The sequence below is a fragment of the Cannabis sativa genome, chromosome 1 (genome assembly GCF_029168945.1).
Source record: "Cannabis sativa cultivar Pink pepper isolate KNU-18-1 chromosome 1, ASM2916894v1, whole genome shotgun sequence".
NCBI lineage: Eukaryota > Viridiplantae > Streptophyta > Magnoliopsida > Rosales > Cannabaceae > Cannabis > Cannabis sativa.
In genome coordinates this window covers 35,617,784-35,642,665 of record NC_083601.1, presented here as the reverse complement: position 1 = coordinate 35,642,665, position 24,882 = coordinate 35,617,784, and the positions used below count along the sequence as shown (strand labels likewise).

Sequence of the window (24,882 nt, the reverse complement as noted above, 5' to 3'; positions counted from 1 at the left end):
CATGATCCTAAATTCTAGGAATTATCGTAAACAAGAACAATACTTTATTTGATATTATTTTTCATGCGAATCGGTTCGTTTTTTAACAAGTGATTTTCAACACCAAGCAATATTCAGATTCTAATCACAATAATCTTTTTAAAGATAACTTAATCAAATAATTTTTTGTTTACTTTGTCACCCACACTAGCTGAAATTAAGGGCTCCTAATTTAAGATTAGACCTTAATAATTATTATAGATAATAATAAAGTACAGCAGAATCAAATTCTAATTATACGGTTGGGGTTAATTGAAGAGAAGAAAAAAATTAAGTGGGGGTTGGGGGGACCAAATTTCCATTATAAATTGTTTCAAAAGGAACTAAATGCATACAATGTTTCACAAATATAACCACGATTATTGGTTTTTTTCTTTTTCTTTTTAATGTACGCTTTACAGTCTCTTAAAAATATAGCCATCCAAATTAAAAATATAGAGGAATTAGCTTAAGTTATTGGTACGATTTGATTAATTGTACAATTTTTTTTTAAAAAAATATAACTTATTAAGATAAATTTAGTGATATAAAAGAACTCAAAAATCGTGGACAAACACCTGTCTATATACACTCTCCTAAACTAGTAACAAAGGTTATTAATGTGTGGCTTGATCGTGGGATGTTGATGCAAGAACCACCATTAATAGCAGCTAATAATAAATTAATATCTAATAAAATGGATTGAAAATAAAATTTATGTAAAACTTTTTAATCCAACCAATTATCATAAGAGAATTAATAGAGATAATGAAACTAAATTGATGCGCAAGAGTTAACCACACTCGCAGTATCACGTATCACTCCAGTCAATTTGACAAAGCCCTTTCTCGAAACCATTAAAACATTAATCGCTAGAATAAAGAAATCAAGAGGAGATAGCATCCATTGATTTGATTAATTGTACAATTTATTAAGGAAATTTGTTATATATATATTAGATGCTCCACTATTCATTCATTGGAATAATTCATAGAGATCTTATAAAATTTTAAGTTATGCAAATCGAGTCGAGTTAATTAAAGTGACCAATAAAATAGAATTATAAGCTCCATAGTAAATCGATTTACACAAATTTAAGGACTTTTTCTATTAAAAAAAATAATGACATTAATAGTATTTTTTTTATATTGAGGGAGAGAGATTTAAATTTGAAATTCTCTTTATGAGGAAAAGTATAGAACTATTAAGCTAAGCAAATGACCACGACATTAATACTATTGATTAGGGAGAAACGAGAGCTACATTTTGAATATTGATTATATTTTTTTATATAATATAAATTAAAAATATTCAATTTGTCAATATATATTATATACGAGGTAACGACCTGTATCATGTTAGATTCGTTGAATGTATCAATTTGTGTGAAAATTATAGTATATTTTCAAAGTAAACCGTTAACCTTTTGCCCTAGATAGATAACATTAATTGTGAAGATTAACAATTCATGTAAATATGGCATGATACTTGGTATTTGGTATTATAGGATATTTCTTACTGTTTTTTTTTTTTTTTTTAATTATTATTATTATTATTATTATTTTGAAAAAAAAAATAACAACAAAATAAGGAAATTACTTCGTTCTAATTCCACCAAGTTTGAAAACTAAAAATAAGAAAGTTCATAGAAAGGAGAAAAACCAAAATCTTTTGGTGAAAAGGAAGGTTTAAAAAACATGATTATTTTTTTAATAGAAAAAACATGATTAATCTATGAGCTGAACCCAGGGCCGGCCCTGAAAATATATGGGTCCGAGACGAATTAAAATTTGGGGCTCTCAAAATTATATTAAAAAAAATATCAAAAGATGAGTGTTATGGGATTTGAACCCATGACCTTGGACATTATGCCATTCACCTCAACCAACTAAGCTATGAATATTTATTGCTTATAATACACTTAAATTTTACTTAGATAAAAGCTTAACAAATTTTATTTATTTTTTTATTTTGGGCCCCCAGAAAGTGTGGGCCCTAGGCACGGGCCTAGCCCGCCTATGCCTAGGGCCGGCCCTGGCTGAACCCAACATAGTTTATCTTTATTTGTATTTTCTTGTGTGTGTGTGTGGGAGGGGTAAGAAATTATAAACATGCCACTGAGAAGTAATTATCATAGATATAAGCAGTATAAGATCACAATGATTCATTTGATATTATTTTGTTTTTTCCTTCTATTGCTTTAGACTTTCGTACAAATTACAATTCACAAATGTCAAAAAGGTCATCAATGCATTCAAGAATTTAATAAAGGAAAAAGACGAAATAAAATAGTAAAGCTAGCCCATGATGAATTGTGTTAGTTATAAATAAAAATTAACTCATATATAATATTTCTCAAATTTTCATATTTATTTTTTCAAAATTAGTATTTGATACTAATATTATCACGTACTTAAGCTAAGAATGTACACTTTAAAATGGTCCAATTGTTGAGACTTGAGATAGAGACTCAACACTCAAGCTTACATGTATACACAAACATTAATAACAAAAATTATTTATTGGTTGTCATCCAAAGAATTTGTTGGTAAAGAGTGTTGGAATTCAAAGTTTTACTCATTAAAGATTAAGCAAACCAAATTCATGTTATTATTGAAAAGAAGAAGAAAATAAGGAAGACTTCAACTTTGCTTTTTTCGTTGTGTTTCTTAATGATTAAAAACAAAGAGCAAATGTGCTCATAAGTTGTTAGACACGGCACTTATAAATTCACATGAATGAATTAATTTAATATCTATATGAATATGCTTTTACACGAAGAAATTAATATAAGTAAACATGAACATTATATATTATAATTAAAAAGAGGTATACGAGAGAAATTAGCCGGCTTGACTTAAGTTTTTAATAACATAATAGTATTAATAATAGAAAGTGGTTATTAGGTGGCAACTTTGGTAGTTCTTATGTTATGGATATATGGCTGTGAAAGGTGATGACAAATTTATTAGGTTTGAAAATAATTTCAATTCTAACTTTGTAGGCTTCGCTTTCTTTCTTTCTTTCATTCTCTTTAAAATTTTGTCGATGCACATGTTATCATCTACAAGTTTAAACTATTGGGAAATTCTATAATGCACTCCCTTAAAAGGGATACACCGTTACATCTCTATCTGTTTTAGTATCCGAAATAATTTTTTAGTCAAATTTTTTCTCATGGTCATGTAAATTATACTTATTTAAGACATCCTGCAAAATTTTAAGAAATTCAGAAAAGTTTAACACGTCGAAAACTGCGTTCAAGTAGTGTGTTGCACGCGTGACTATTTTATTTTATACGCGTGTAAAATAGACTGTTTGAAGTTTGAACATTATTTTCTATATTGTAAATTATTCCAAATTTTTTAAAATTTTGTAAGATATCTTAAATAGCTATAACGTACATGAATATGAAAATATTAGACTAAATTTTTTTTCTAGATGCCGAAATAAGTAGAGGGTGCATCAATGCATCTAATTAAAGGGGTGCATTGTAGAATCACCCTAAATATTTTCTTCAATTGGAAAAATATCCCCTTTTTTAATTGTTCTTTTTAATACTTATGAATAATTAAATATAACCATTAGTTTTTAGTTTGCCCTTTTGTAATAAGAAGTAGCTAGAGAATTATACGACTAAGTACTATAATAGAAATTATTTGATATGTCATTTAATATTATTTGCTTACTATTCAAACTTGGTTTAAATTTATACGAAATATGAGCTAAGAGGGCTAAGAGTAGAGTTAAGAGTTGTCAATATGGAATTGGTTCAAATTGGAAAGGGTCAAAGGGGATTTAGTTGAGTAATCGTGCTTAAAGTTTCCATTTCTGCTTTGACATTAATAAAGTAAAACTTATATCTATATTGTATTTTCTTATACTCGAATCGGGTGGTCTCTTTAAATTATTATTATTATTATTATTATTATTATTATTATTATTTTTTTTTTTCATCTGAATTACTACATCTTAATTTGGTATAGGTTGGCCTTACAAAAAACAGGTTAATAGATTGGTAGTTAAAATTTAATAGTGCTCATTCTAAAGGGATTAGATTGTAAAACGTCATCTACGTAAAAAAAAGTGTAGTACCACTAATTAAATTAAGTTGATACAATCTACTTCTTTCTTTTAAGAATGATTGAAATAATAAATCACACATTGCTAAAAAGTCACATCCCATAGCCATTTTTTTTAAAAAAAAAAAAGTTTAAATTTTTTTGTAAAATTATTAAATTTTCTATATACTTGGAATAACTTTGTAAATGTATACATTTTACTTGGGGTATTTTTAGTTTACATTTTGTAAAGTTGACTTATAATTAGGTTTATCATATTCTTTGTATAAATATAAATTTTTGAAATTCTGGATAAAAAATTTAAGTTTATATATTATTATCCAATATCTAAATTGATATAGATATGAGAGAAGAAAAATATAATAATATAATTTAATATAAGATGCATTAATATAAAATAATTATATTATGAGACTCAACCATATTAAATTATAATAATTAATTTTGTTAAGTTAGCCATTTTCACCTAGTCATTTGAGATTAGCTCAAGTGGCTGTAAAGAGTATTGGAGGATTATAAAATTGAATCTCATTTAAGTAATTTAAAGAAATTAGCCCTTATTACCTGTTCTTACTAAGAAAAATTTAGCAGCCAATTTTAATTGTCAAACTTAAGTGATACATACAATTTGTGTTCCCTTTTGTTATTGAATAGAAATTTATAATCACATTACTGTTTAAATAAGGAAAGTCGGTTATTTTTTTTTTAAAAAAAAAATATATAAATATATATTAGTATGTAAGGTTCTACATTTATATAGTCCACTTTCAATCGAAAAAACAACTTACAAAAGAATGGACAAGTTAACTTTAAAAATACAGTAGAACTTCTATTCAAGAATATACTTAGGACCAAGCAAATTATATTCTAATTGAGAGGTTATAACTAAATAGAGTTACACTAGAAAAAAAATTAAAATACCAAAAAATATCAATATAACAATAATAACAATAAATAATTATTAATACTTTATTATAATAAAATTATTTTAGAGTAAATATAATGTTAATACATATATTATAATTTGGAATAAAATTTATTAATTTTATCTAAATAAATTTACAAAACATATGTATTATTTTATTAAGATGTAATTATTCTTATATAGAGGTTAATACGGGACTTAGAAAATGTATAATTAATTAGAATTTAGAGGTTATTTTTATTTATAACTGGCCCAAATTAGGACTTATTTTTTTTATAACAAATTAGAAGTTATTTTTGAATAAAGTATTCTTAAATAAAAGTTTTACTGTACTTTGAAATATATATTACTTTAAAATTAGTAGATTAGGAATTGACTATTATCATTCTTTGAATTTAGATTCATAACATTGCTTGCCTAGATATATATAAAAAAGAAAAAAGAGAAAGAAAGAAGCAGTATTAGTTCAGTCTACTCAACTATATTAATTAATAATTATTATTATTAAAGGTAAAATACAACAATTATAAAAGTTAACTAGTGTATGTAAAATTTGGTGGCAAGGCAATGAATACATTTAGACCCAGCCAGTGCCAGTGGTAGTGTGTACCACCTCGCCACTACTTGATCTTTCGAAATGAATATCTTCGAAGCTAATAAACAATATTCAAATAACCAAATTTTATTACAACAACAAAGGATATTATGTTTTACAACCAAATTAATGACAAAAAATAATCCTACTATTTTGAGTTTCTCATCCTAATCCCTTTCATGTTCACAAGCTGTGAAGTATTCAGAAACCGCTTATAGATACATATACACAAGCCTTTCAAAGTGCCTGAGCAACACATTTAAACTCTGTCAAGCAAGAGAGCAGAATTTTCTGACGTTTTTCAAGAGACTGCTTCTCATTTTGCAAAACGTCAATGGCTCCCGGAGCAACAAACATGTCCATGAATTTCTCATCATTTACAGCAAACAAATCCAACTCCACTGCCTGAACAAGCCCATCCCGGCTGCAAAAGTAAAGGACAAACAGATATATAATGTTAAATTTGATGCGTCCCATTGTCATTTTGCCAAGAAATATGATATGAAAATCCACTTCTACATATGTGTGTGTGTCCGTAGGAGTTCTGAGGACTTGAACAAGAAAAGATGCAAAAAGGGAAAAAGTAGAAGATTCTCCTGAACTCCTATCCCTAATCTGTAGTTTGTACAGTACTGCTCCCTACTATCGAAATAATTCACTCCATGAGTGAACTTACAAGTTGTATGGCAAGAATGTGGAATATTCCATTACAAGAATGGACAAAGCAATGGAGACTAAAATACAGCACAATATGAACCAACAACTTTTGAGGCTTAGAGGAAAAGATGCAAATTAAAATAATTGAATAAAGCTTACCAAGGAGTTAAGAATCCCGAATTCAGAGCTGAAGCCACATTTCTCTCCACAAGAACTTCACGTATCTGTGAGAAGTGATGAGCTGCTGATAAACAAATATCTGCATAAGCCGAGCCTGGTCTTACCCCACCATCTCGATTTCCAAATAAAAGACCACCACCATTCTGAAATCTCATGTGATCAGTATTTCTGCTGTTGCCAGTCATCCTTGAGCATCGTTTTCTCGCCCCGATATCAGCACCATTTCCGAGCTCCTTGGCCCCGCCGTATGTTGGATCACATGGCTGATCAGGTGATGGGGTCTCAGGCACTGTCAATTGGCATTCTCTAAGAGCATCTCTGGGTTCTGTACCTTTACCTGGTGTGGTCTGCAGAGCACTCTTCTCTGGAGGCCTGTTCTCCTGATCTTTAGCTGATTCTTCGTGCCCTGATGCCCCACCATCAGACAATTCAAGTGAAAGCCAACCAACTGAACATTGGTTGGACTTGTAAACAGAGGCTGCAGTAGATCCAAAACCAACTTGAAAGTCATTCTCATTACACACCAATGAGTATGGGCTTGTTACTGAATCGAGGTGGTGCCGAACTAGTTGCTTGCATTGTTTTGAGATATCCTTGATAAATTGAATGTAAGCACGCCTTAAAGCTGCATGAAAACCAACATAACCATCCATGTTTCCTGATTTGTTTCCATCTGCACAATGAATGAATAATAGCATGTCTGATCAGAAAAATGGAAATCTAATCTGAAAATAAGCAGAGGAAAGGAAAAGGATGATCAATTATTTTAATTAAAGAAGAATTTCTAATATCAGTTCCCTCCCCTTAAAGGAAACTTTTTCTCTTTCTTGCATGGTAGAGGAAGTTGATATGAAAATGGCTTAAAATCTGAAAATTATATCATAAGAGAAAAAAAGTTTTCCACTACTAACTAACTGGCTGCGATAAATAGTAGGTACACTTAACATATAAATTAGCGGTCATTTACAGATTAGATAAAAGCATTGGTAAAAGTTTCTTACATTCTGAGTCATGATTGCGATTTCGCTCTAAAGCAAGATCAAAGAGATTCCCTAACACAAAAGCAAGGCGATCACAAGCAGTATCTAGAAGAGGGGCAAGCCATGATCTTGCAGCAGCTCGTGCAATTTCTGCTGCTGCCTGAGTTGCTCCTGCACCTCCACCTCGGCTAGCGTGGGCAAGTAATATATTTGCAACCTATTACAATGAATTTAGCAACTTAATAGTCATCACATTATAAAAAGCAGTGCCACCCCATGTTGCTTGAACAAAATAGAATATACCTTCTCCCTGGATACCGGGGGACATTCTATCGAATATGCAGCACATCGAAATTCATGCATTACTCGTTCAAAAGCAGCTCCTCCATAGAGCCGGAGAGTAGCATTAGGAGGCTTTATTTCTGCAATGACACCTGGCCAACCCCCAATACTACTTTCATACTGCTCCTCCACTGTTGTTTTACCCCACTGCTCTGGAGCAGGATCTGCTGCTCCATCAATCAGTCCTCTCTTTAACAATGAGCAAGAGTTAAAAAAAAAAAAAAAAAAAAAAAGCATAAATCAGCTTGTGAAATCAAATTCTGGAACTACTTGTGTGTGGAGTCGCAATTTAATTGGTACATGGAAAAATATATTGCTCCAATGACACCACTATAGATAGTTTGTAAATTATATTGTTTTCCATGATTATTGAGTTGATTACGCACCACATTATTGCAGATAGAAGCAGTATACAACATTGCAAATCTTCTGAGTTGAGAAACATCAGAAGTAGCTTGTATTTTGGAGTCCATTCTGGACAGTTCAGTGGTGACTTCACTAGAACGTTGTTCAAGCAAAGCAAGTGTTGCTGGTGCAGCTTCTTTGTATCTCCTCTGAAGTTCAGACTCCAGATATTCTCTCAGGCAGCTGAAACCAATATATGGCCTGAACTTTTCTTCATCAAATCCTCCTGCAACACCCTCACGCAAATGACGGATGACTTCTGTGTCCACTTGAGATATTTGCCTACGAAACTCATCATTTGAAATTGTATTCCTATCCTTTGGTAGGGCAACAAAAAATGGGTGAGTGCTATCTCCCAAATAACCACTTGCACTCAAATATCGATCAACTTCCCATCGATCACTAAATTCCTGCATAAAAGAATTCAGCCATCAAAATCAATTAGAAGAAATCATTATTAACCCTATATGACTAGATTCACATAATATGATTGGAATTCATGTCATAAAGATGACTAAAACAGCCCTAAATTGCAAATCAGTCTATTTTAATCCATTAAAATATGATTGGAATTCAAATGTCATTCTTTCTAGTATATTATAAGCTCATACCTTGAGACGATTATCAAACTTTGATACAACGATTACTGTACGCCTAAATGTTGGGTCAATGTCCCGAATGGCATCCAACCACAATGAGGAGCACCACTCCACACTACTCTGTTGAAGAAAGAGAAGAATGCGGTGTGGAGGACTAGCAAGTGATTTCACCATGGAAAGAATCTCATCAGGTGTATTTTCAGGTTCTCCCTTCTTTGCCTGCCAACCAAAATGGAAATTACAAGGCTTGTTAGTAAATTGCAGATGACCAAGGCTTTCATTACCTTATCAATTCATCAAAATTAAACCGTTATCATAAGGCTAAATAAAACATCATAAATAGACACAATTCAATAACAGTATAGTACAAACAAAATTCTAAAAAACTCCACTCTGAACATTTAATAAAACACAACACACCTTAAGAACAAAACCTGGAGTATCAATAATGGTGAGGTTAGGACAATGTGCATATTCAGCTCTCATCACAATTGGTTTGGGAGAAACAGCAGTTTTGGTTTTCTTCAAAATGGCATCAGTCCGAGACTTTATGATATCTGCAATTGCAGAGGCCAACACAACAGGACTTCCATATTCTTCAGAGTCCTCATCCTGTTTATAATAATTCAGGCCAACATCTCGTGTGATTAGTCTAACATCTCAATTACTTGAATCATACTAAACAGAATTTATTTGCACACAAACAGTTGAAGCCTGTTCATTTTAAAAACAAGTCATTCTAGAACCCATGAAGAAAAAGGCCGTTTTCAGTTATAGAGGAATTACAGCAACAAACTCAAATTTTCTTTTTGTTTGATCGAGGTACTCAATTGTCGAAATCCCTAAAACTATATTAAAACCCTAGAACATCCCAAAAACTATAAAAATAACTATTTTTGTAATGACCAATAAAGCAATAAGACATTGCTTTGAAACAGGAGCAACCAACCTCACCGAATCATTGCTACATTTCTTCAAACAAAGAGTAGTACCTGGAAGCGGCAGCGAGGCTCGAGAGCTGTGGGATCGTGAACCATCTGGAGAATGAGGGGGCGACGAGTGCCCATCTCGACCTCGCGAACATTGAACCGGAAGCCGAGTAGGGCTTCAAGAAGGGAGCTCTTTCCATCAGACTGTCCACCGAGGGCGACAATCTCCGGAATAGGCAACTTCTCGCCGAAAGCAACGGCAGCGGCCTGAAGGCGATTGTAGGCCTCGAACCGGGACTTGGACAACGATGATGATTCGAGCATGGTATGGTTCCGTTTGTGGTGCCTTGCCGATTGGGATTTCTCTGATGGGGTTTTGGTTGGGGTGATGAGAGATGAGTTCGTCGTGGTAGCCATGGCTCAGGCTCAGATCAAGATCAGAGTCAGAGGAGAGGAAAGGAGAGGAGGGAGAAAAGAGATTTGAATTTGAATTTGGAAATAGACGTTGCTTATTGGTCGCCACTTTCTTGAATTTGGGCCTTATTTGTCAATAGGTTTTTTTTTTACAAAAATACTTATAATCTTTTTCTTTTACATAAACATCAATATTTACTTCTTCTTGCAATAATATGTGTATTTACGTTTTACAAAAAAAGAGGAATATACCTTTTTCTTATTGAAATAAATATATAAAGGTAGATTTTTTTTGAAGTAAAAAAACATAGGAGAGTCATTATCAGAAAAAAAAAGCATAGGAGAGTAAGAGTGGTACTCACTATGGGAGAGGTTTCATGAGAGTTGTACTGATTTCAATTATGGGCAATGATTTTGGGCTCATTCCATTTGGTGTTAAAAGATGTGTCCTGGCATACTGATTGCCTTAGCTGATATTAATCGTCCTCTGGCACACAGTTGTTGTTCCATTTTGATTGGAAACTAGCTCATGACAATGTGATCAATCAAATCAATAGAGTTTGGATTATTGAATATGAAATGAATGAAAGTTCTAGTTTGACTGTTATTTCTGTACTTGATTCCAGTTATTTAACCATATTTTCACCAAAAAGTTACCATCAACTTCTTATTTTTAATATAATTTTTAAAAAATGTCACGGAATTTTGTCACATTAAGAAGAGTGTTACATTATTATTTTTTTGTTACCTTAAAGAGTGTTACCAAGAAGGATTAATTTTTTTATTATTTATTATTATTATTTTTTTGGCCATTATTGTTTAATCAAAAAAGAAAAGAAAAAAAACAATCTCTATCGTGTTTTGTAATTATTGTCGTTCCCCCTATATATTGTCGTTTCTACAAGTGGTGTCGTTTAGTCTTCTTCTCTATAAAGTATTGTCGCTTTTTCACCTAGGGCGTTGCTCTTCTTGTTTGTAAGTTATATTGTCGTTTTCTGCGTTGCGCGGTCGTTTGTTATCGTTTTTAAATTTACTGTCTCGTTTACTTAATGTGTGTCGTTTTAATAACAGAATGTCGTTTTACTGAATGAGTCGAACAAAAAGGCAAGAACACCGCGGACACGGGCATTTCCAACCCAAACTAATCCCAGGGGCGATTGAGCGAGCAACGGCCCTTCAGCCATGGCTGCCAATAGCTTCAGATTACCGACCTTGCTAAGAAGAGCTTCACATGCTTTCAAACTCACTCCTTCCCTTCACTTGAATCAGAATGTATCTTCCTATTGCACCCTCTTCTCTCCTCCTCTCCCTACACCTTTGGCTTCCTCAGGTACATGATTACATACATACTCATTTTACTTGATATTTATATATTCGTAATATAACAGTATCAAGGTTGATAAAGAAAACGAGAGAGTGGCCAATTCGCAGGAGAATTTGCACCCTTAATTGTGTTAGCCTGGTCTTGACAATATATGAATTATCTATATATATGTATAGAAGGCTGCTCAACTTTAAATAAGCTTCTCAAAGCACACACTTGGAAAATCAAGTCAACAAGTTTTATCCAAGTTTTGGAATTTGTATTTAAGAACTCGTTTGTGTTATACCTTTCCGTTTTAGTTTACACACATTAGAATCAGCATTTGGCTTTAGATACCTTATTGTATATTAATTGGAGAACTGGTTTTTGAATTGTTCACAAGTTAAAAGTCAACCATTTGTGATATAGCTTCAGGAATATGCCACATACCACAAGCTATAAAGGGGAACGACGTTGATGTTTTACTCAATGGAGTGGCAGATAAAAACACTGTTGAAGAAGTGAAGCATATTCTAGAGATGGTATTATCTTTATTTTCTATGGTCTTTTTTTTCGGCTATCATAGAATGATGTAGTTAAAGACTCTGTTTCTTTTCACAGTGTAAAGCTTTATAATTATTATTTTTTTATGCAAATTTATGCATCTTTGACAATATTGGTTGCTAGTTATTAACAGTGAGATCTTGGTTGTGAAAAAATTCTTATAAATTATGTAAAACAACCTGAAAAAGTCAATGAGATGCTGCTGATATGTTAGCTAAATCTAGAAATTTGAACAATTTCTCTCTTTCTACTTAAGGCTAGACGAGCATCAACAAGAAGAGAAGTTGTCCATACAAATTTTCTCACCCCTCCAGTGATGAAGGAGTCAATGCTAGCATTAGAAAAACTTGCTGATGTGGAAGCAATTGCTCAGGGTGGATATCCACAGGTTATTTTAATTTTACCAGATTCTACTCAATCTTGCAATATTTTTAACTGTTATGTCTATAATTGCAATTGCTATTTGCTAGAACTGGTTGGTTTGCTTAGTTTATCAAAAGGGTTTTTTTTTTCTTTTCTTCTCTTGTAGCTTAGTTTGAATGACCTTGGAGCACTTACCTGTTTGAATCTGAAATCCATATATTCATCAATATGTCAAATTCTCTAGGCTGAACGCTGCCGGATTTCCATTGGACAGCCAGAACTACTAACAAGTGATCCAGACATAGTGGCAGCATTGAGGTTAAGTAATAATTACAAAATTTTAGGCTTTGGTAGTTTCTTATTTAAATACTGTCCATCTCTGCTTATTTATGTTCTTTTTGTATTTCCAGTATCACAGGAAACTTTGGGTTTCAATCTTATTCTCATGGTGACTTCCTCGGCTCAATTCTTGGTACAGGGATTTCTAGAGAAAGGCTTGGTGATATACTATTGCAGGTATGTTCCCTCTAAGAACTGCTTTCCAATGAGAGTTTATTTACTGTGGATGCTGAAGTTACAAATCATATGTTTTAGCTTTCAGTTTTCATCAATGAATTTAACTAGTCTTTACCGTGAACCTGAACCAGTTGCAGGAACTAGTTATAAACTTAAGACCGTATTGACAGTATATGATTAACAAACTACAGAATGACATATCAGTGCTTTTAATGTCAAGTAACTCATAAAGCCTGAGTCCTTTAAGGTTGAATAAACAGACCATCTCTCTAAAAATGGTTTGATGTCTTAAGCTTAGTTGTGGTGCATCATCAGAATTTTTTTGTTGGGGTTTATTCTTATATCTGTATCTTACCTTTCTACACAACAGACTAAACAAAAGTATCTCATGTTCTTCCTGCCAAATCAAGTAATGTCAAACAATTAGAATGTAGATCCCTTTCATTCTTATCTCTGTATCTTACATTGTCACTCTATATTTAACTTGTACAATTCCAAAATACTTTAACAAGGATGTGAAGTCAGAACTTAAAACTTGTTACATTGATACAAGATAATGATGTATAGACTATAGATTTATTTACAATATAACTAAAAGATGGGTTGATATTCCACTTTTTTTTTCCAGGCTGTTGGATGAATCCAGTAACCAACTAGAAATCAGTCTGTGATCTTTCATGATATCATCAATTTTAAGCCTGCATATACTTGGTTTTTTTGTTTTTGGGGTTAAGAACATTTATCTTTTTCTACTATTTTATTACCTTCTGCCAGGGGGAGAGGGGAGCTCAGATCATTATTGTCCCGGAACTTGTTGATTTTCTTATATCAGCACTTGACAAGGTGAGCCACTCCCTAAGAAAGGCTTATCTGCTGTACTATTTATATTAAGGGTGCAAACTGAGTACTTTCAAGATTTCAAATTTTGGGTCGTGTTTGTTGTCCTTTCATACAACACAACAAAAGTACATCCAAAACAAGACAGGGAGATTGACAATCTATCATGAGAAAATGAAAGGGATTTACGTTCTAATTATTTGACAACAACTGCACCTGATAAATAAATAAAATGGGAAAGCTAATTATGCAGTGGACTCTATGCCTATAGATCTATTAGCTTTTGCTATGTTACTAATCCAAGTCATATCCCATTTTGGTTCCTGAAAAAAATAATTATTTTTGCAGGTTGGTAGAGTTCCGGTATCTTGTACAAAGATACCATTGGAAGCTATTGAATATGAACCACCAAGGTTACAAATCATTGTATTGATCAATACTTAATTCCATATAATCCATTTTACCTCAGATCAGCAGCAGTGAAAATTGTTTTCTCTTTGCAGTACCAAGTCATTCAAAACCATAGAGGCGTCACTAAGGCTGGATGCTCTTGCTAGTGCAGGATTCAAAATGTCACGGTCAAAACTGGTTGACTTAATCAGGTCGATTCTTTTTACTCATGTATAATCCCTTAAATACTAGTCATTTTTTTGCAGTGATCCTTGAATTGATTAACTTAAGTGTTTATCATGATTATGGGGCTTGAATTTTTATTTTTCCATTTACCTGCGGCCTTATATTTTGCCAACTCTTTTATAGTCTCCTATACACTTAAATACACTTAAGTAGGCCTTAATTTTATTGCATAATTATATTATAATCTATAACAATTCTAATGCTCAAAGCCTCAAACAAGTAATTATGATCCTTTCTGTAATACACCATGAACAAGGAACAAGTGATGATAGTCTTTTTCTTCCCTTCTATCTCATTATACACAACCATCTTAACACAGTCAAATAAATTAGAACAATACTTGCTCATCTTATGCCATAATAGTACAGTTCTCTATCTGTGTAGTAACGGGGATGTGCGTGTCAACTGGTCCCCTATTACAAAAAATGGAACAACACTTAAGACTGGTGACGTTGTCTCAGTAAGCGGGAAAGGAAGACTAAAGGTAATTTTCAACATCAACAAAACTTCTGTTGGGAATGACTTCAGTCTGTGTAGAAGTAGCATCAAAATTTCTCTATGGTGACATGCAATCATTCTTTCGTATTTGTTTTTGATAACCGCTATATCGTATTTGTATCATCACCAATTTCCATAAAACTTGTGATAATGTTCTAGTTTTTATTGATTCAGATAGGAGAAATCAATTCTACAAAGAAGGGAAAGTTTGCTGTTGAGCTCATTCGTTATCTTTAAAGCCTCATTCCTTCAGATTTGGCAAGTGTCTAATATGCGAGATCATATTTATTGTATAATGCTTTCATACATGTCATGTTGCAAATGTGAAGGTCAGTAGAAATCATGTCAAAAGTAACAAGCGTTTTCAAACTCTAGTCTCAACCTTTGAGCAAAAAAGAACTGGAGAGACAGGTGATTCTTTGTATAAATGTTATTATGAGAAAGTATATTCTGTAATGATTTTTGTATATTTTTGTAATTTATGATTCTAATGCTCTTTTACAAAATATGCTAATTAAATTGTGTTAACGTAATGTTGACTAATAATACATTCAAAGAACATTATTTCTCTTGTTTTTCTTTTTAACATTTTACAAGAGTGGCTAAAAAAAAAAGGAGTACTGAACTGGTCAACGACCATTTGTTCAGTTTAATCAAATTTATTTATTAGAATATTAAGTTGAATATATATTATTAGAAAATTCTACAACGCATCCCCTTAAAAATGATATATTGATGTACTCTTATTTATATTCAGAAAAAAATTTAGTCTAATTTTTTCTATAGTCATATATATTGTAATGATTTAAGATATCTTACAAAATTTTGAGACTTTTAAAAAAATTTAACATATCGAAAATAAGATTCAAACAGTCTGTTATACTCGTGACTCTTTTATTTTATACACGTGTAAAATAGACTTTTTGAACACTATTTTTTATATTGTAAATTATTCTGAATTTCTTAGTATTTTGCAGGATGTCTTGAATAACTATAACGTACATAATTATAAAAAAAAAACTAAAAAATTCTTCTAAATGCTGAAACACATAAGTACATCGGTGTACTTCTTTTAGGAGTGTATATTATAAAAGCATTCTATATTACATATATTTTGGATTGTTTTATTAATTTAAAACTTCTTTAGCTAATCCTTTTTACACGTTTAATTAAGTATATGTTGCAATAAATTGGCATGATTCTTTTCATCTCAATTAGTATAACTCAAATTTAGTTAGTTTTTTTTTTTCTCTTTCTAAAGCAACTTTTTTTCCATTAAAGTATGCATGTAGATGACGATTTTAATATAATTTTTTATTTGGGTAACGTAGGCTGGCATTCTAGCATCCCTCTTCATTTGTAACATCCAATCTCTAATTAGTTAGATTAATATAGAAAAATAGATTAATGGAATGTCAACTCCTAGTATTTAGCATTTCTCCTGTTTTATATATCCATAAAAAAAAAAAAAAAGTAAACAAACATACATAGAAGACTTAGTAGTGGGTATCAGATCTATTCACGTTACTGAAATGTAGTAGCATGTAATTTGTATGGACTTAAAGAATTTGATTATTTCTAAAAAAATGAATTTGAATCTAATCTGATAATTAATTATTACAAGCTGTCTGTTATATTAAAATGTATGTAGAGTGTGAGACTTGTTTTTAGAGTGGAATAAAAAAAAAAAAAAATTGACAATTTAGAGCATGTTTGGTATTGTTTTTTGTTTTTTGTTTTCAAAAAATTGTTTTTGGAAATGAAAACAAAAAATAGTTTTTGAAGTTTTTAAAAACAACTCATGTTTGGTAATATTTTTTAAAAACAATATTGACTAAAAGTGAATTGGTTTTTAAAATAGAAAACAACATTTTGTTGTTTTTAAAATTCTTGTTTTTTGTAACTTTGTTTTCTGAAAACTGTTTTCAAAAAATAAGGCCAAACAAGCCAAATTATTTTCAAAAAACAATTTTCTGTTTTTAAAAATAGAAAACAGTTTTTTAGTTATAATGCCAAATATGCACTTAGTAGTCCTGTTATTTTTTATTTTTTATTTTCTTATTTGAAAGGGAAGTAGTCCGGTTATTTAATGATGAAAATATTGCGACTATTGTATTTGTATGTACAAATACAGTACATGTATTTCGATATATATTACACCATATATACTTGAATTTGGTAATGTTGACCCAAGTTGTGTTATTATCACTAATATTGAATTATTGATCGTTCGGTTGCTGTATTTTCTAAAGAGGAAATTATACTCTATACTTTTTTTATGTTGTCTTCTTTTATTTTTATTCTCTATACTCTCCATGTGACTCTCTTATGTTAGGATATTTTGAGTACAATACATATAAAAAGAATTAATGTTTCATTTAAATATAAGATTAGAGGTAAATTTGATCAATAAAAGTAGTACATTTCAACTTACCTCTTTCTTAAATAAGTGTCCTTTTTTATTTTCAAAAATACTTATTTTTTCTCTATTTTTACAAAAATCAGCATAACTTGAAGAGGACAAAAAAAGTAACCTCATGTCAAGAGAACGGCCATCAGCATTTCACAATGAATACAAACGATTTCTCGCCATACACTTATGGCAAAAATACCAGAACAAAATCTATACCATTTAAAATATTTTTAAGAAAATTAGAGTAGACATGTTTGGTTGGGATGGGGTAATGACATGAAATAGAAATTTTATTCTCTTGGTTTGTTTCTTACATGTTTGTTTGGTTTGTTGATTGTATTCATTATGAAAAAAAATCTATTTATATAACATTGTATACTCCATTTTCACTTGGCAAAAAAAAAAAACAAAACGAAATTGTATACCATTTCATTCATATTATCTTTCTGAAGAAAGTGAATAACCACAGGCAATAGGCAAAGCCTGCACATATAAAAATCTAATACAATACAATCATGATTAAAATCAAGAAAAAATGAAACTGTTTGTCCAGTAAGAAAAAGTAAATCGCATTCTCTGTTTTACAAGTCATGTAAATATAATAAAGTTTAAGCTGGCAGTTTTAAATCCATTAAAAGTGATGCCGAGTCAAAATTTGAAAAATACATTAAAGGAAAACAAAAAGGGTAAGTTGTCTCTACTTGGGTAAAACATATTTGGACTGACTAAGCTACCACCCAGCATTATGAGTTTAGAGTCCATCCTAACAGGATGTAAAGAACGATAATAACTGAAAACTAACTATGACCAGACACCTTACCAAGCAGAAAGAATGGCTCACATTATTTCTACTTGATTATACTTCTTGCTAGCCACCATCTTTACATAAGATAGTAGTATCCAAGCAATAGAAGCACCACAACTACCGCTGCAGCAGCAGGACCTGCCCATAGCCAATAGTTGGCCGATTTTTTCCTCTTTAGGATGGCTTTCGGGATGGACTCGGGTCCTCTCCCTCGAGGTCGTGATCTGATACTTGTCTCTCTTGGAACCCTCTCCTTTGCTGTAGCTGGAGCTTCAACGTTTTCATCTGCCTTTTCTGGCTCTGCATCCTCTGCAACTGTTTCCACAATTTCTTCAGAAGTTCCCTCAGACGTGGCTCCAGCCTTCTTCTTTAATTTCTTTTCACGTTCCTGTGGTAAAGCCAAACAAATTGCATTAGATCGTAACTTAAAGCTCGGGCTTTGTAACCAAGAGCATGAAAAATGAAATACTAATTTACCTTATTCTTCTTTTCAGCCTCCTTTTGAGCTCTTATAGCTGCTTTGGCTGCATTTTTCTCAGCCAATTTTTTCTTCCGTTCCATGGCCATCTTAGCTTTTGCGATTTCCTCCTCTCTTTTTATCTCCTTCAATTTCGCAGCATCAACTTCCTTTTCCTTTTTAGGAGTTTCGACTGGCAATTTTTCAGACACTGCGATCTCCTTTTCCACCACATCAGTATGGTCCACAGCAGGTTTCGAATTTGCTGGTTTATTTTTTTCCTCTTTCTGAACCTTCTGAGTGGGTACAGCATCTACTTGAGGAGGTTTCACATCTTCTTTTGCACGTTTCGAATTAGCTTTTGCCACTGTCTCCACTTCAACGGGTGCAGATTCTTCCACCACCACCAATGGTTTTTCATCAGGGTTTCTCATCCTTCCATCCTTACTCAGTTGCCGACTATCAAGAGATGGCAATAATCTTTTCAAATAATCATCCCTAAATGATTTGTTACTGTTCCAGAGGGACATAAATTTCTCAGCCTGAAATAATTTGGAGGTCGGGGTCGTTAATGCACATACACAAGTACAAAATTTTTAATTAAAAATTACAGAATAATAAAACAAACCTCTGAATGACAATGCTCCTCGAGACCCTTAACATCTTTCTTAGCAGCCAGATCTCTGGCTCTATTCAAGATTGAACGGCTTTGGTAGAAGTGGGTATTCTGAAAAGGAGAATTTGTTAATTAGTGCCAGATCAAAGCTACACATTAATAATTTAGATAATAACACAATCTTTTACTCGAGTTCATTGAAGCTCTTAACAATCATCTCAACGTATAAATACTAACAATCATCTTTCAGTAACATGCAACCCTACTAATGAAGCTCTTAACAATTGCAATTCTGTAGAATATTAAACCTACCAGTATTGAGACCTACAATTATACAATATGCAGAACAATGTCATTAGGCCAGACCATATATATCACAAATCTAGAAATGTTGGTATTGCTGAAAGAAGGCTTCAGTTTATTACCCATCTCAAAATGAGCATGGCTTATTTTTCTGAACTCTATGTTGAAACCAAGCTAATGCACATGTAAAGCGAGGGAAAGAAAGACAATGTGATGTGCATTTTTTCTAGAATCCAGACACAAAAGAGGAAATTACACTGAAATTAGATCAACTTACAACCCTAAATTATTTAGTAAAATTATGAGTTTTGAATCGAATGACTACGGCGTTAAAACTCCCAATGCAAGTTTATGGCCATCAGAAATTTCATGCCACCTTAAATCATGTGGTATCCTATCAACACTTCTAAAGAAAAGGTGTTTATTATTAATAGCAATGTTTTGAAAGGCAGAAACGGGCGTTTTGCCATAGTACCGCGAGGCGTAAGCCTCGTGACGCTCCGAGGCATAAGCCTCAACAATAAGAATAAAAAATTCATACACATGATATATATCATAAAATTCATAACAAAAAACACATAATTTCATAATAAAGTCATGAAATTCATGAAATTACTAGCTATAAGTCTTAAAATATAACTAAAGGCATACAAATAGGAATGAATATATAAAACAATGAGAACATCAGACTGCTCAGAGTTCGAAAAATATACAAATATATAAAAGCGAGCAAGAGATCATTAAACATTGAACCAAAAAAATAAAAAACAAATAAGCAATAAAATCTCTTTGACAATAACAACCAATAGAAGTTTTTCTTACCTTTCATCTGTCATGAAATATCTAATAAAGACCATATTCATTCCTAGGTCGACCAAAGAAACACCATGCATAAAAACTAGAACTTTAAAAAGAGTAGATGTAACTACACAAATAAAACATACCCCATCATCGCGCAGTTTTCTGAAATGCTGAACATTTTCACGTGCTTTATCTCTTTTCTCAGTTAAAGCTGTCAGTTCATCTTGCAGTGAAGCAATCTCTTTGTCAAAAGCCTTCGCTGCATCATCAAGCTGCTTGATTTTTGCCCTAACCACTTGCTGCTCCTTTCTCACCCCATCCAAATCACCACCTATAAGCTACAATTGCATAATTTAGAATATTATCACCTCGCAAATTACATACACAAAAGGTTTTGAATACATTACAGAGGAGAGAAATAAAATTCAAAATCCCTTACTTTGACCTGGTCTTGAAGGACTTCTTTCTGAACCATGGAATCCTGAATTTTGGCTCTCATAGCATCATTAGCAGCAACTCTCTCCCTAGTGCTCTCAAGTTGCTTGATCTCTCGAAGGATTTGCTTCTCCTCAGTCAAGGGAATGCTCTCATGTTGAATACGATATTGCAAGCTATGTATCTGTTTTCACCAAGCCAATATCAGAAGGTATGAATAACAAAAAAAAATTCAACAGGTCAACAATAAAATGTAGAATTCACAGCAGTGAAAGATTGGATTTAGACATACCACACTATTAAGCTCTTGCTCAGATGAACAAACACCCCGATTTGCACTGTTTGCATTGCGAAGCTTTCCCAAAGCCTGATGCAGTGGTTCAATCTCTTTGATTTTCTCATCTACTAATGACCTAAACTGTCTGTTGTCATCTTTCAGAGCTCTAATCTGTGAAATCACCTCCGATCGATCAGCCTGCAAGAAAAGAAAAAATGCAGTCAGATATCTTTTCGGAGGATAAATATATAAAAAGAATAATAAATAAACAACTCTATCAAATTAAGAGTCTTTGAAAGATGGTATTGAACTGCCTTTGGCATTCAACCTTTGCCTAGATCATTTCATAGGAAAGGCAGGCTATTCAACTACTTTCATATTGTTCTACAGCACAATAATGACACCCAGACTATAGTCTACTTCAGAATCTACAACGTAATAATGTATTCGATAAGTGAAACATTAATCCTTTACAAAATTTAGATGCTAATCTTCAGCTGTAAAAAACTGGTTCGAATAATTTTACTTATAAAACCAAAAGCTTACCCTTTTTGCCTTTAATTGTTCCATGATCCTCAATCGGGCTTGATTTTTTTTCTCAATATCAATAGCAGCCTGGTCAATTTTGACTCTGATTTTGGGATCATCATATGACCTGTGCCTGATAAAATAAAAAGAATGAATCTGCTTAGGCGCAGGCCATTCTTCAACAGCATCCTGTGGAAAGTTGGCATTTGAAACACCATTCACATCTTCTTTGACAGGTTCTTCGCCATGTGAGCCAAATTGAATGGATTCACCAGACTTAGGCCCTTGATCTTGTTTCCCATTCTCCTTCTCGTGGAGAACAGAATTGTCTCCTCCAGCTACAGCCTCCAATGGACCATCGACCATCTCAAATCCCACAACTTCAACACCCATAGCTCCCACAAAAGAACAAACTTCACAAGGCAATCCTGCCGTAAAAGGCAAAATCAATTCATTGCAACAAAAACAGATGAACAAAACCCAAGATAACCAACAAATATTTATGCTTAAACCAGCAAAATAAAACCACTAGAACCTAACCCCTTATAACGCAGGCATAGAACACGATACTACAGAATCTACAATTCTCTGAATTCAATACAGATCTTCCAATCGAAACCCCAACAGCCCAAAAAATGTGGAGAAATAAAATCCAACAAATTCTATAGGTTATATTTCAAAGCATAAGCCAAATTCTTGGATCCTTTATTACCAACAGTAGAAGAAACTCAAACCCACCCAGATTCAATAAAAACAAAAAATCGAAATTAAATATGAAAACCATCAAGTATAAAATCGAGTAAATTGTGCTCGTTACATGCATCGAATCGAAGAAAATCATCAAAGAAGTAGCAAATAGACACATGCAGATTAATAAATGAGAGAAATAAATCGAAACATTAGAATCTCCATCCAAAATCCATGATTTCAAAATTAAAAAGAAAAAATTGCACATAAGAAACAAGGAAAAACAAACCCAATCTGTGATTAATGATCTATATCGGTACAGAGATCAATTAACCAGACCCGAGAAGAAGAAAAAAAACTCCAAAAACAACGAAAAACTATCAAATAGAATGTGAATGGCGGATCGTAGAAAGAAGAGAGAATAAAAAAAAATACCCTTTTGTTATGAAGGAAAGGAACCTCAATTTCGAGCTCAAGGCAGAGAGGATGGCCGAAAACGAAAGAGGAGATATCGAAAGAGAGTCAGATCTCCTTCTTCAAAGTCTCCCTTCTCTGGTTTCTTTCCCCACTGATTTGTGTGTGTATTTATATATAAAAATATATATACTTACATTTAATTATTTATAAAAAAAATATATATATATATATACTTACATTTAATTATTTCCGAAAAAAAGATATGTTCAAAAAAAAGATAAGAATTGTTTTGAAAAGAACAAAAAATAGAGAGAGAGAGAGAGAGAGAGAGCGAGAGAGAGAGAGATAAGAATTAAATTTTTTTGCATAGAGCTTTTTTAATTTTTTTGAAGGGATCATAGAAAAAATATGAGAGGGATTGCATTCTCTAAGAGCTCGTTTGTAACGTCGTATTAAATCGTAGTATATTTTATTGTATTATATTAAATTGAATTATAATATAATATTTTTTATATAATACTATATTAAACTTTAATTTATACTAAAATATTATATATTTAGGTATCCATAAAAGTTAATATCACATATAATTTTACATAAAAATATTGCATAAAATACAATCATCATCAATATATATATAAAGGAGAAATATGAGACGGTGACATAGCATTCTAAAAACACTCCAATTAACTCTATTTATTTTCTCATTTTAAGTAATAAAATAATACTCTAAAATATTTATTTTCTCATTTAAAGTAATAAAATAATACTCTAAAATCACTATTTATCTAATTTTTAATTTTTAATTATTTTTATATATACTAATTGAATAATTAACTAGAAATATATTTATACAATTCAAAAAATTTTCAAACTATTTCAAACTAACTAAAATTAATACTAATCGTGTACATATCTCATTTTTTTATTTTTTTTTAATATTTATCTTTTTTTTCCTAATTTTTTAAAAATTATTAATCAATATATATTTTTTAATATACATACCATAATTTAATATTACAGATACGAAATTTGTGTTTTTCATATCAAAATTCTTAAAATAAACACTACTAAATAATCCTAAAGTTATATATGTTTTATCAATTTGGCTGTTCTTTCTTTCTTTTTTTCTATTTTTTCGTTTCTTTAGTTTTTTAGAACATGCATTCTTCATCTTTCTCATTCTTTAATCTTATATGTTTTTTTTTAATATTTTTTCTTTTGTTGTTTAGAATATCATAATGAGTATAGCAATGACATTAATGGACAACATCTAGATCTCAATTTTCTATTGGGTATATATTTTCTTTTCATATTTTAAATACATTTTTGTAGAACTCTCTTTTTATGAATTCATTACAAAGTTCTCAATTTTTATTAATCATTATATTATATTTCTTTTTCTTTTGTGGATCTAAATTGTATATAGATTATTTTTTTTCTTTTATGAATTTCAGATCAGACATTTTATGGTAAGTTTTCTATAGATTTCTCTTTCTATGAGTTTCTTTACAATTTTTTAAATTTTTAGTATTTTTCATCTTTATTTTGTATGTTACCCCATGATAATCTCATGGAAACTCATGAGGTTAAGAGATTATCTAATTTTTATTGTTTTTAACCTATGATAAGATTTTGATAATTTGATAATATTATGTTTGGTGTGATTTTGTGTAATAGAAAATAATAACAGATGTAATGTGGTAGCAATGAATAAAGATTTTATAATTAGGTTTTCAAATTAAATTTACACAAAAATATTTAAAATATCTATACTAATAATTAATATATTATAAAATTCAAATATAAATGTTAAATATTTTTTAATCATATATACAATAAATTAATCTATTGAATATATATATTTATGTAAATAGAATAGTCCGAGGGAATAATATGATACTAACTAATTGATTTTATTAATTCAACTATTTCTTTGATATATAATTTTATTTTATTTTATTGAAAAAAACTAAATCAATAATCAATAATAATATATAATTAGATAATCTATTTTGTACTAAAAAAATCTTATTTCAAAATTTTTATATATCAAAATTATTATTTTTATGTTAATTTGTATTAATGAAACTTTCTTTTCTTTTTATTATATTAAAGTTTTATTTATTATTTAATTCGCCGCACGAAGGGCGGCTAAGTTATTTAGTTTAATATAATACTATACAATACAATAGGCCTACAGTATAATACGGCGTAACAAACGAACCCTAAAATGTCATATAAATACTATTAAGTATGAGCCTCATAAAATTTTTATGTATGGATTACTATTATTAAGT

The 24,882-nt window shown here is 31.2% G+C and overlaps 3 protein-coding genes across 4 annotated transcripts; 1 reads left to right on the top strand and 2 right to left on the bottom strand.

The window, feature by feature from the left end:
- Positions 1-5,679: 5,679 nt before the first annotated feature.
- Positions 5,680-10,226, bottom strand: LOC115706296 (dynamin-related protein 5A). The gene is made up of 8 exons (XM_030633896.2): positions 9,776-10,226; positions 9,204-9,395; positions 8,796-9,002; positions 8,166-8,594; positions 7,741-7,968; positions 7,459-7,654; positions 6,437-7,130; positions 5,680-6,044 (listed from the first exon to the last, which is right to left on the bottom strand). Exons 1-8 carry the CDS (start codon positions 10,127-10,129, stop codon positions 5,858-5,860), a joined length of 2,487 nt encoding a protein of 828 aa, XP_030489756.1. The 5' UTR covers positions 10,130-10,226; the 3' UTR covers positions 5,680-5,857.
- Positions 10,227-11,244: 1,018 nt separating this feature from the next.
- Positions 11,245-15,412, top strand: LOC115706297 (uncharacterized). Of its 2 annotated transcripts, XM_030633897.2 has the most exons (10): positions 11,245-11,456; positions 11,859-11,971; positions 12,250-12,381; positions 12,601-12,674; positions 12,767-12,872; positions 13,647-13,715; positions 14,058-14,122; positions 14,213-14,311; positions 14,730-14,829; positions 15,018-15,412. In XM_030633897.2, the coding sequence occupies exons 1-10, from the start codon at positions 11,309-11,311 to the stop codon at positions 15,078-15,080; spliced, it is 969 nt and encodes a 322-aa protein (XP_030489757.2). In that variant the 5' UTR covers positions 11,245-11,308; the 3' UTR covers positions 15,081-15,412. The 2 variants fall into 2 exon arrangements, with proteins under 2 accessions (XP_030489757.2, XP_030489758.2); XM_030633898.2 differs by lacking the exon at positions 15,018-15,412 and having other exon boundaries at positions 14,714-14,829.
- Positions 15,413-17,775: 2,363 nt separating this feature from the next.
- LOC115706298 (proton pump-interactor 1) lies at positions 17,776-22,785 on the bottom strand. The gene is made up of 8 exons (XM_030633899.2): positions 22,601-22,785; positions 21,497-21,906; positions 20,966-21,148; positions 20,678-20,857; positions 20,382-20,576; positions 19,147-19,245; positions 18,539-19,060; positions 17,776-18,449 (listed from the first exon to the last, which is right to left on the bottom strand). Exons 2-8 carry the CDS (start codon positions 21,869-21,871, stop codon positions 18,138-18,140), a joined length of 1,866 nt encoding a protein of 621 aa, XP_030489759.2. The 5' UTR covers positions 21,872-21,906; positions 22,601-22,785; the 3' UTR covers positions 17,776-18,137.
- Between the last annotated feature and the right edge of the window lie 2,097 nt (positions 22,786-24,882).